The sequence below is a fragment of the Cinclus cinclus genome, chromosome 11 (genome assembly GCF_963662255.1).
Source record: "Cinclus cinclus chromosome 11, bCinCin1.1, whole genome shotgun sequence".
Taxonomy (NCBI): domain Eukaryota; kingdom Metazoa; phylum Chordata; class Aves; order Passeriformes; family Cinclidae; genus Cinclus; species Cinclus cinclus.
The window spans coordinates 7,020,810-7,031,929 of record NC_085056.1 but is presented as its reverse complement, the minus strand read 5'-3'; the positions used below and the strand labels follow the sequence as shown (position 1 = coordinate 7,031,929).

The following is an 11,120-nucleotide window of genomic DNA, read 5'->3' as shown; positions in this document are numbered from 1 at the left end:
GTGCCATCCCAGCACTGCCAGTGTTTTGCACAATTTAGGGCCCCATTCCAGATTGCCAAGACTCTGAGCAGCATCATCCACGTCCATTTGTAGCCTCCTTAAATAAACAGGATTTGTTGGGCAGGCCGTGCTGAGTGTCCATGCCAGGGGAGGGGACAGTGCAGTGACTTTCCTCCGTGCATGTGACAGGACCCAGCAGGTGGCAGGATCTCTTGCGCTGTGATCGTATAGTGGTCAGTACTCTGCGTTGTGGCCGCAGCAACCTCGGTTCGAATCCGAGTCACAGCAACTTTTGTCAAGAGCCGGGAGGGAGGCAGCTGTGAGGGGCCTGGTTTGAAAAGATGCCATGCCCTGGGAGGGGGTCACAAGCTTAGATGATGGTCCAAGAGTGACCACACTCATACCAACAGTGATTTCCCAGCCTGTTGTCACTGTGCAGGGTCTCTCCAGTGAGGCTGCTGTGACACTTCTGGGAAAGCACTCCAGTTTCTCCATTTTCCAGGCAAACAAGAATTTAGAAGAGTTTGCCCAGCCTTTCACGTTTCACTTCCTCACAGTTTTGCAGAAAGAGGACCAGAAGACGTTGTGGCTGCCCTGCAGAGTGAGAGGAGGTGGGAAGCACAGCTTGCTCAGCTTCTGGTCCCCATGGCATGAAGGATCTGCCACAGCAGGAGGAAGGAAGATAACCAAATTAAAGTCTGACTGCTGGCACTCCCTGCTCCAGAGGAGCAGGACTTTGGTTGCAGGACCTCCAGGGATGCTTTCACAGCAGAGACAAAACCCACCCAGACCTGAGGTGTGACCCTGACAAACTGTAGGTCTGGGAACTCAAGGGCACCAAGAAGCAGGTGGAGATCCCTGGGTGCACCAGGAGATGCTTCAGCCTGGGGAAGCCTCTTGAACTGTTGCTTTTACCCTTCTGGACCCTTAATGGAGTCACCCTGTTTGCTTGGACTTGGTGCCCTCTCCTGACAGCTGCACAGAACTCACGCTGGTCGGCAGCTTTCAAAAGAGAAGTTATGTAAGGTGTGGCACGGGCTGGTGGTGGGGAAGGCACCACCCAAGCAGAAGGTCTCAAGTCACCGCTGTGAGGGCATCTGAAAGCAGCAGAAGGCTGCAGCACCCAGGCAGATGGGTTCAGGCACCTGCAGGGCTGGTGCTTGGGAAAAGGAGAGGGTGGATTTTTTTTTTCTAGCACAAAATAGATTTATTTTCTTTTGTATCTTATTCAGAGCAAGAAATGAAGAAAAAAAAAAGTCATTGCACATTTACTTTTAGGATTTGCAGTTTATAGGGCACTTACTTGCAGGACTTCATACTCCTCCAACATTCGTTTACTGAAAACACATATCTCTTTACTTAGGGAAAGTTCAAAAAGCATCTTTCCCTTCTTAACGATAATACAGGAGGAAAAGAAGGCAAACATCTGGAGAAGTTTCCCATTAGCAGCAGCAGTGCCTGCCCCACTTTTACCCAGCTGAGCAGCAGAGACACAAGGAAATGCATAACTTCTCATTCCTCTTTTATTTTCTTTTCTCTTTTTTTTTTCCCCCACAGAAAGTCAGTGTGATGTAAGTAAGGCCACTAAACTTACCTGAAAAATAATTCACTATGCTTGAGCAACTGATGTATGTTCAGGTTGAAAAACAAAAGATTTTTACATAGGACAGGAGCTGTTTTTCATCAAAAATTGCTTAATTTTCCGTTAAAAGAGTTTATATTTTGCAAAAATATCCTGAAGTGTCTACAGACCTACAGGACAGTCCAGGGGCAGTGTGATGACCCCATGAGTCACTGCAGCCTCTGCTCTCACATGAACTGTATTCCCTTAAAGTGGTGCAGGATTCTGATGGGAAACTTCCACTCATCACCCTCCCAGTGAAAAAGGGTCTCGTGATGTTCAACTGGAGCCCCCTGTGTTCCCGTGCGTGCCCATGGCCTCAGGCACTGGGTACCACTGAACAGAACCTTCCTTCCCTCCCGGCAGAGGTGTTCCAGTCCCTTCAGTATCTTCCTGTAGAAAAAAAAAAAAAAAAAAACCAAAAAACAGGTGCCAGCAGGAGCCCAAACTTTAAGAACACGGCCTGAAGTCAGTTGGGACACCCGAGAGAGCACGCACTGAGGGAGGGAGCAGTGGAAACACAATCTCCTACTTCTTTGCCTGCAGCAGCTGCCCCCGGCGGGACTGTCCTTGGCAGGAGGAGCTCCCGCTCCTGCCCCTGGGCTCCTAAAGGATAAAGCAGCGCCTGAACAGGGGCTTGAACCCTGGACCCTCAGATTAAAAGTCTGATGCTCTCCCAACTGAGCTATCCAGGCTCACATTCAGGTTTTGGGGGTGCATGTCTTTCACAGCCGGGGGGACCCCGCTTTCCTGCAGTATTACAGGGACAACGTGCGGACCCATTTTGGTATTTCCCATTCCCACGCCACCCAAGGAGGCTGCCAGCGCAGGCCAGACTGAACACCCGGGTTCTGGGAATCTCACTGGGCACTGATCAGGGACAGGGATGCGCCCTGGGAAGACGCCGGTGCCGCAGGGATGCGCAGGCGGGGAGGGGAGCAGGATGCTGCGGGAGCGGCCGTAAAACCCCCGCCGCTCGCAGGGGGAGGCAGGAGGGTCCCGCCGGGGGACAGGAGCAGCAGCGGTGGCCGTGGCCGCTCAGGGCTCCGGGCTCTGCTCTGTGGCTGCAGCAGCCTCGGGTCGAATCCGAGTCCCAGCGGCGCTTCCGCAGGAGCCGCGTTAAAGCAGGAGGGAGGCGGCTGCGGGGAGTGCGGTTGCATAGACCGGGCTTGGATGGACACCTACAGGTGCCACCCCTCATATTCCCTTGTCCTTCCTGACCATTCTTCAGGAAGGGGCTCCTCTTCCCCATGGGGAACCCCACCTGTCAGCCACCCCACCCTCCAGTGCCCTACAGCGTCCTTGTCACACTTTACACTTCCTGGAAGGAAGAGGATATCATTTCTTCTGCAGGAAAATATGATTTTGCCCCATCCCTTGAAGTGTTCAGTGCCACGTTGGATGGGGCTTGGAGCATCCTGGCCTAGTGGGAGGTGTCCCTGCTCATGACAGGGGTTTGAAATTAGATGAATTTTAAGGTCCCTCCCAGCCTAAGCATTCCTTGTCCCTGATGGTCCCCAGTACCTTGTGCAAGCTGAAGGTGTAGGGGCTTCCCCTAGCTGGGACTGTCACAGAGGATGTGTGGATCCTCCCAGTGGATACTGGGAGGATGCTGCAGAGGGCAGAGGCAGTGCCCAGGATGGCACTGGGGAATGTGACACTGCCATGTGGCACAAGGAGCTGCCCAGACGTCTCTTTTCCTGTCCCAACCCCTCCATCTTCTCCCAGATACCTGGGGTCCACCTGGCCACCCTGGCAGCACCAGCATCCCCTGCCAGGGGCAGGAGGAGTGGAGAGGAGCTGCATTCAGCGAGGCAGGGAGTGAGCAGCCCTGGGCAGCCCTGGGGCATTACCCCTAGAGAGCCATGCATGGGCAAGAATGCAGCAGCCACCTCTCCAGAACATGGCAAAGGGACACCGAGGCACTGGGAAGCTGCTCAACATGCAGCACAGCACCCCTGAGCAGAGCTCTCAGGGTGCTAAGAACCTCATGGCACTGCCGGACTGCTTTTGACAGGCCATGGCTTGTCCATAAGGCCAGTCCTTCGTCCCTCCCCGTCCCTCCTCCTCCTCATGGCCAGCCCCTTGCTGCTCTCCCCTCCCCTGCAGCCCGGGTGCCTCTTGGCTGGACCTGCGTAAAAATTATAAAAGGCTGTTTGGCTTGGAGCCGTCCGGAGGATCCCGGCCGAGCCTGCCATGGGGAGCAGCGGCGCCGGGGTTGCTTTGCTGACGTTGTCGCTGCTCCTGCAGCCCACGTCCCAGTTCTGGCTCTTCAACGTCCTCTTTCCACCCACCACCACCCCAGAAGCTCCCCCGACAAACAGCACACCGCCTGTGGTGCTCGGTAAGGTCGCGCCAGTGCGGGCGCCATGTGGGATACGGGTGGGCACTCTGCCATGCAGCCCCCCAAAGCTGACAGCGAGGTTGGGGTCCCACGCCGCTGGTGACTCGGTGGGTTTTGGTTGTGATGGTTCTGGCTGTCTGGGTTGGAGCCACCAAGTGAGGGTGTCACACAGTTCCTCAGTCCCCTCCCATTCACTGGGATAGGGACACAGGGCTGGCCATGCCCAGGTAGTGCTTTTTGGAGCTGAAGGATAGACTGGGCACCCCAGAAAGAAAATTGATTTCTGATATCTCACACCTGGCCCACAGTGTTTTAGGGCTTGTTTGGTTCTGGGGAACTCTGCTGGCAGAGGGACAGGGGCTGCAGCACAACCTCTTCTGCCACTTCCCAAACAGGCTGCCATTGGTGCGGTGGGTGGGTCCACCACCTCTCACTTTACTGATCCTGTGATCCCACCCCATCCTGTGTCTTCTCCCACTCTCTGGAGATGGCTAAGTCGTCCTCTGCTGCTGCAAAAAGGGATCATCTGACATCCCACCCAATGCCAACTCTGATTGGGGGCAAGCCAGCAGGAAAAGGAGCACAGGGAGATTAAAGGAGATGTGGGGGCATCATCTCAGGGAGATAGAAGCAGCCACCACCATCTGTGCTTCATGGCTCTGCCTTCCTTTGCCCCTGTGCCATAACCAGGCACTTGAGCTCAGGTTTTGCCATGAAAACTCTGCTGAGCAGAGTTGGGGTTTTCCTCCTTTTTCTTGACTCATGGTGAGTTTCCCCTTAAAAAAAAGAGAAGAGAAAGAGCAGAAGATCCCTCCCTGTAATGCCAAGGGCTGACCCTGTGAACTCCCTTCCAAGGGGCATCAGGGGGCACAGGCCTCCATGTCCTGGGGTGTTCAGAAGACCTGGGTCACTGTCACCAGGTGCCTCTTTTCAGGATTACCTGTGACAGTCGGAGCATCTCCTTTTGTCCCCGGTGCCAGCCTCGGGCCATGTCCCACGCCCAGTCAGACCTGGATGCCTCTTGTGCCACTTGGCTGCCCCTCGTGCTGCTCGGCATCCGCAAGTAACCCATCCCCCTGGGCCGGGCGTCCCGGAAACCCCCAGTGCCCTTGGGACCACTGATAACCCTTCTGCCCTCACAGAACTCCCTTAATAATTACCTAATGTCCTCTGGAAGGGGAGGCAGAGCTCAGGGTCGTGTGCCAGGGGCAGGGGGGTGCTGGCTGTGCACCTTCGGGAGCTGTCAGAGCAGCTCATGATCCTGCTCCTCTCGCTGACCAGGTAAGTCCCTTCTGCCCACTCCCTACCAGGGCTCTCCTACACGTGTCTGATCCCCAGCCAGGTGCTTTGAAGGCAGGATTAGACCTTCCCTGTACCCCTAGGGACGTGCCACAGGCATGAAGGAGCTGTGAGGCAGGTTGAGGAAGTTAACTGCTACATCTCCTTCCCCTCTTGCGTGGCACGAGGTGATCCACACCAGCCCCAGCCGTGTATTGCAGGCAAATCCTTGGACCAGCTAGGGCCTTGGGATTTGTCACCTGGTGCTCCCATTCCACCGGGTTCACTGTCCCCTGCAGTCATTCACCTCTTGTCCTCACCTTCACAGTCAGTGCTGGCACCAGGACCTTGCTCTTGGCTCCTGCACACAGCTGGGAAATCTCTCCATGGTGTCTGATGCCAGCACAGGCACATCTCTCAGGGTAGCAGCAGGATGGGTGTCCCATCCCAGCCGGGAACCACACTGACGCTCCCAGAGGCAGACCAAAAGCCCTAATAATTGTAGTCCTCCACTGAGAGATGCCAAGGCACACAAACTTGCTTAAAGCTGTGCTGTGTTCACTGCACACACCATTCCCACTGAATTTCCACAGGGTTCAGTTCCACTCTGCACCAAACCACTTCAGAGACCTTGTTCAGCCTGTATGAAGGGTTTAAAGTTCAGGAAACTCTTCCTGGGAGCTTTGCATCCCTGAACTGACTACTACCCCAGGACAAGTTGTCAGCACTGCATAAGGTGTGGGCAGCCCAAGCAGCACCAATTTCTTCCCCCAGGCTGCAGCAAGGAGAGGGGGGTGGAAACTCATGGAGGGAGGGGGAGTAATCTAGGATACTTTGTACTGCCAGGGACTCTTTGCACCAAGAGTGACAGCTCTGGGGGTCACCCCACAGAAATGCAGCTCTCGGGGTTCCCAAGGATGCATTTTAGCACTGTTTTCATTCTCATCCAGCATCTCAGCTCCAAGTACCCTCTCTCCTGTGCAGAGTGGATTGTTCTCCAAGGATGCTGCTCCAGCAGCTGCCCAGCCATCCCCAGGCAACCCCAGGGAAGCACTGCCTGAGGGGTGGGGTAAGCACCAGGTTGGACAGCCCCACAGGGCCAGTGGGATGCAGTTTGTAACTGGTTCTGCTCTCCCTCTCTGGTGCCTCCAGTGCCTGGCTGTCTTGGGAACCAGCTGGAAGCAAAGCTGGACAAGCCAGATGTGGTGAACTGGATGTGCTACCGCAAAACAGAGGATTATTTCACCATCTGGCTCAACCTCAACACCTTCCTGCCAGTGGGAGTTGATTGCTGGATTGATAACACCAGGTACCATCCAAGCCTACCCTGGGAGCTCCCTAGGGAAATGACCTACCCAGGATCTCCCTTCCCTCTCCTCTCCCTAGCCATGATCTAACACACATAGAAAAAAATGGGAGGACCATGGGATTGTTCAGGAACATAAGTGACTGGTTACTGCCCTGAGCATCTGTCCCTTTCCCAAGTCCCTGCCATGTGCTCAAGCCCCGCTGGACCACTCTGAGCACCCACCAGAGATCCTGCCACCCTGCCTGGGGCTGCAGGGTGAGGAGGCTGTGGCAGCTGGTTCCATCAGAGCCTCCTATTCCAGGATGCCAGGAGAAGAGAATGGACACTGGTTGTGCTCCAGTGCACCTCACATCCACACAAGGCTTGGAAACAGCCTGGTCCAAGCTGCTACCCAGTGATCTCCACCCCAGCCCCATGTTCCCCATGGGGACATGGCTCTTCTGCCACCTCATGTCCTGTCCCCACAGGGTGGTGTACAACCGAACCTCTCGGAAAATGTCCAATGCCCCAGGGGTTCACATCCGCGTTCCTGGCTTTGGCAAGACCTATTCTGTGGAATACCTGGATCAGAGCAAGCTGGCAGGTGAGAGGAGGAGACGCCAGGGTGTCTGGGGATCCCACATGCTCCCTGCAAATGGGGACATATCCCCATGTCTCCAGTAGGGATTCGTTCTGCTGAGAGCCCAGGGCTGGGCTGGGACTGAGGGACATTAGCCTGGGGAACACACTCCATTTGAGTGCTGGCAGGGAGCACCCCATCCTTGACGCCAGTACTCAATGGCATGCAGAGAATCACTACATCTGGCTGGAGCTACAGAGCTTACCAGGGAACATTTTGAATATTGAACATTTTGACCATGATCAGGACCAGAATGGAAAAAGCTTGACATAAGAAGACCACAGACCTAACTTGTTTCCCTCTGCCCACAGGCTACCTGCACACCATGGTGCAGAACCTGGTGAACAATGGCTACGTGAGGGACCAGACAGTTCGGGCAGCCCCCTATGACTGGAGGGTTGGACCCCGTAAGTCTGGGGGTTGTGGCCAGGCCCTCTGTGCACAGAGGAAAGCAGGATGACCCTCATGCCATCATGCTCCCCTCTTGTCCACAGAGGAGCAGCCCGAATACTTCCAGAACCTGAAGGCGCTGATCGAGGAGATGCACGATGAGTACCAGAGACCAGTCTTCCTCATTGCACACAGCATGGGCAACCTGCACGTCCTCTACTTCCTGCTGCAGCAGACCCAAGCCTGGAAAGATCACTACATTGGGGGGTTCATTTCCCTAGGTGCTCCCTGGGGAGGCTCCGTCAAGCCCCTGCGTATCCTGGCATCCGGTGGGTGACTCTTTGTGTGCATCCACCTCTTTGTTTTCTTTCCCTCCTGCAGAAATGGAAGGGTGGTGTTGGGCAGGAAAAGGGCACAGTGGTAAAAGAGGTGGGGGACCAGTTCCTGTTTAGGTTATTTGCAGCCCAGAAAACCACAATCACTTGCCTAATGCTGACATTCCAGAATATCTACAAGTCACAAGTCCAAAATGCATGAGGTTAAAAATCATGTGCTTGAAGGTTTTAACATCTGGCCCCTTGCATCACCCTTAAGTCACCTGCTATTATTTTTCTCTGTTGCCACAAGAACCAGAGATGTTTTTAAGGTCATCTGAGGTCATTCCAATGTCTTAGGACTCCAGACATACCAAAAATGCCAAGGCTTGAAGGAAACATGCAAGTTGTTTCCTACTACTGATTGCTCCTGTCCCTGCAGGCTGGTGTGAAGGTGCCAGGGTTGCAGGGAATGTTCAGGGCTGAGTTGGTCTGTGCCACCACACATCCAGGTTTGGCTCCACTCAGGCCCTCTGAGCAGCTAGATATTGGGAGATCAAAAACATGAGAGATGGGGCAACTGAGAGACTTTTTAAAAGATGGTTTATTGCCTCATGGCATCAGTCTCATAGAAGAGTGAGACATTAAAGGTGTTGCATTTAATGCCATAATATCAGAAGCCATCTAATTCTTGGTTGCAATGCCTTATGCTAGTTTCTTAGCCAATCACTTACTTCTACAAAACTTGGTAGCATCATTTTACACCAATCATCTACTGCTTCACTTTTCATGGCTTTGCTGCAATGTGTCATTTTTTAACCAATCATATAACACAAACCTACATTGATACATCTTAAGCTTCTAATTAGCTTTATAACAGGTTCTGTTGTTAAACTTTAAAATCCTTCACTCTCTTACTTAACATATTGGTTACATAATACATATCTCTGTTTGTTTAAAACATATTTCTACTTAAACTACAAGCCTATATTCTTGTTTTATGTCTATTTTACTTTTAATGTTCTAATTCTCCAAGCTTTCTCCAAGGCCTTAGCTTAAACATTGCATTCATCTCTATCTCTGTATGTACACATCCCTGAAAGCTCTCTGTACTTGCAATTCCCACAGCTAGAGATGTGGATAGAAGAGTTCAGAAGGCTGTCCATGATATCTGCAGACAGGGGGGTAAGGAGAGGATGTAAGGTTATGGGCAGGGTAGGGCTAAGGAGGGGAAAGAGCTGAGCTGGAGAAGGCCAGAGGACAGTGGTGAGCCACTGCAGGGAGAGCAGATCCCGGCTGCCCAAAGGCTCCCAAAGTCTGTGAGGGGGCATTGCGGTGCCATTAGTGATGAGCCCTTGTGTGTCCCACAGGTGACGAACAGGGCATCCCACTCATGTCCAACATCAAGCTCCGTGAAGAGCAGCGCATGACCACCACCAGCCCCTGGATGTTCCCCACCACGCTGGCCTGGCCCGAGAGCCACGTTTTCATCTCCACACCCTCCTACAACTACACCTACCGCGACTACCAGCGCTTCTTCACCGACGTCAACCTGGAGGATGGCTGGTACATGTGGGAGGACATGAAGGACTTGTTGAAGGATTTGCCCCCGCCTGGGGTGGACACGTATTGCCTCTATGGCACAGGTTTCCCCACCGCAGAGACTTACATTTATGATGAGCGTTTTCCTTATGAGGACCCTGTGGATATAATTTATGGTGACGGGGATGACAGTGTCAACACACGCAGCTTGGAGCTGTGCAAGCGATGGAGTGACCAGCAAAAGCAGAAGGTCTACGTCCAGGAGCTGCGAGGTGCCCACCACTTCAACATGGTCTTCAGCAACCTGACACTCAGTTATATCAACGAAATCTTGCTGGGGAGCAAAGAGGAGCAGGGGGAGCCAGGGCAAGCAAGATCCATCCCAGAGGCTGGGAAGTTGGGGAAGATCTTACGTGAACACAAGGTCCTAAAGGAGCCTAAAAAGAACTGAAAGGAAGGGGGGCCAGCTTCCCTCCGTGATGGTAGGCACCACACACTGCCATGCAGGGGAGCAAAGGACTTGGAGCTGAGTTTGGAAGGAAAGTGAGTAAGACCAACAGCTCGGGTGGATGGGCTGGCACCCACTTCCACACTGATTGGTTCTTCTTTCGGGAATGGTGATTAATTTTACTTCAGAGGCTTGTCACTTCCCACCAGCGGGTGGATAATTAACCATGCTGCCAGCTCATTAACATCACACTTGTGAATTGCAGTGTACGCAAGCCATTTTTAGGCACTTTAGAGGCTGTGGACCTGTGGTGCCTTAGCTTCTGCTCACTTGTGACAGAGCAACTCACATAACAAGAGCAGGCTCTGACTTACCAGGTGGTCACAGAGGGAGTAGCATGGGGGTAGCACAGTAGGTATGGCTTACAGAGCAGCGAGCTAGGCTCCTTGGGCAAGACCAACTCGTAATCAGCAGACTTACAGAATAATAAACACACTTTGCTTCTGTATGCTGAGCCTGCCTTGTCCTTCAGAGCTGGGTGGTGAAGCCAGCCATAATCAGAAAGTGAGGTGCTTGCTGCCTTGCAGGCACTCCAGGAGACGGGGCTCTGGGAAAAACTGCAAGGCCAATGATGTTGATGGGGTTGGTGATGCGACCAGGGCTGGCAACATGATGCGGGTGACAATGTGCTTGGGGTTGGTGACATAACCAGGGTTGGCAGTGCTACTGGAGCATGATGCAACTGGTGCTGGCAGAGCAACTGGGATGGAACTATAACTGGCCTTGGAAATGCAACTGGGACTGATGACGCAACTGGGGGATGGCGATACAGCTGGGGTTGGTGACACAACCAGGGGTGGCAATGCAACCAAGGCTGGAGATGCAAACAGTGGGGCGATGCAGCTTGAGACTGGCGATGCAGCCAGGGGTGGCAATACAAATGCGGTGACACAGCTGGGGTTGGCCATGCAACCGAGGCAGCAATGCAGCCGGGACCAGCTGTGCAACCGGGACCGGTTGTGTCTCCAGGCCTGGCGATACTGCCGGGGCTGGGGACGCTGCCGGGGCTGGGGATGCTGCCGGGGCTGGGGACGCTGCCGGGGCTGGGGATGCTGCTGGGGCTGGAGACGCTGCCGGGGCTGGCCGTGCTGCCGGGGCCGGGGACGCTGCCGGGGCCGGGGACGCTGCCGGGGCCGGGGACGCTGCCGGGGCCGGGGATGCTGCCGGGGCCGGGGATGCTGCCGGGGCTGGGGAT

At 54.2% G+C, this 11,120-nt stretch overlaps 2 protein-coding genes and 2 non-coding genes across 4 annotated transcripts; 2 read left to right on the top strand and 2 right to left on the bottom strand.

The window, feature by feature from the left end:
- Nucleotides 1-216: 216 nt before the first annotated feature.
- TRNAH-GUG (transfer RNA histidin (anticodon GUG)) lies at nt 217-288 on the top strand. The gene has a single exon. It is a non-coding gene; the product is annotated as a tRNA-His (tRNA).
- Nucleotides 289-2,243: 1,955 nt separating this feature from the next.
- On the bottom strand, nt 2,244-2,316 carry TRNAK-UUU (transfer RNA lysine (anticodon UUU)). Its single transcript has one exon. It is a non-coding gene; the product is annotated as a tRNA-Lys (tRNA).
- Nucleotides 2,317-3,817: 1,501 nt separating this feature from the next.
- LCAT (lecithin-cholesterol acyltransferase) lies at nt 3,818-9,868 on the top strand. The gene is made up of 6 exons (XM_062500173.1): nt 3,818-3,965; nt 6,396-6,552; nt 7,020-7,135; nt 7,483-7,578; nt 7,666-7,890; nt 9,246-9,868. Exons 1-6 carry the CDS (start codon nt 3,818-3,820, stop codon nt 9,866-9,868), a joined length of 1,365 nt encoding a protein of 454 aa, XP_062356157.1.
- Nucleotides 9,869-10,422: 554 nt separating this feature from the next.
- Nucleotides 10,423-10,833, bottom strand: LOC134048495 (uncharacterized). Its single transcript, XM_062500272.1, has one exon. The coding sequence runs from the start codon at nt 10,831-10,833 to the stop codon at nt 10,423-10,425; it is 411 nt and encodes a 136-aa protein (XP_062356256.1).
- Nucleotides 10,834-11,120: the final 287 nt, after the last annotated feature.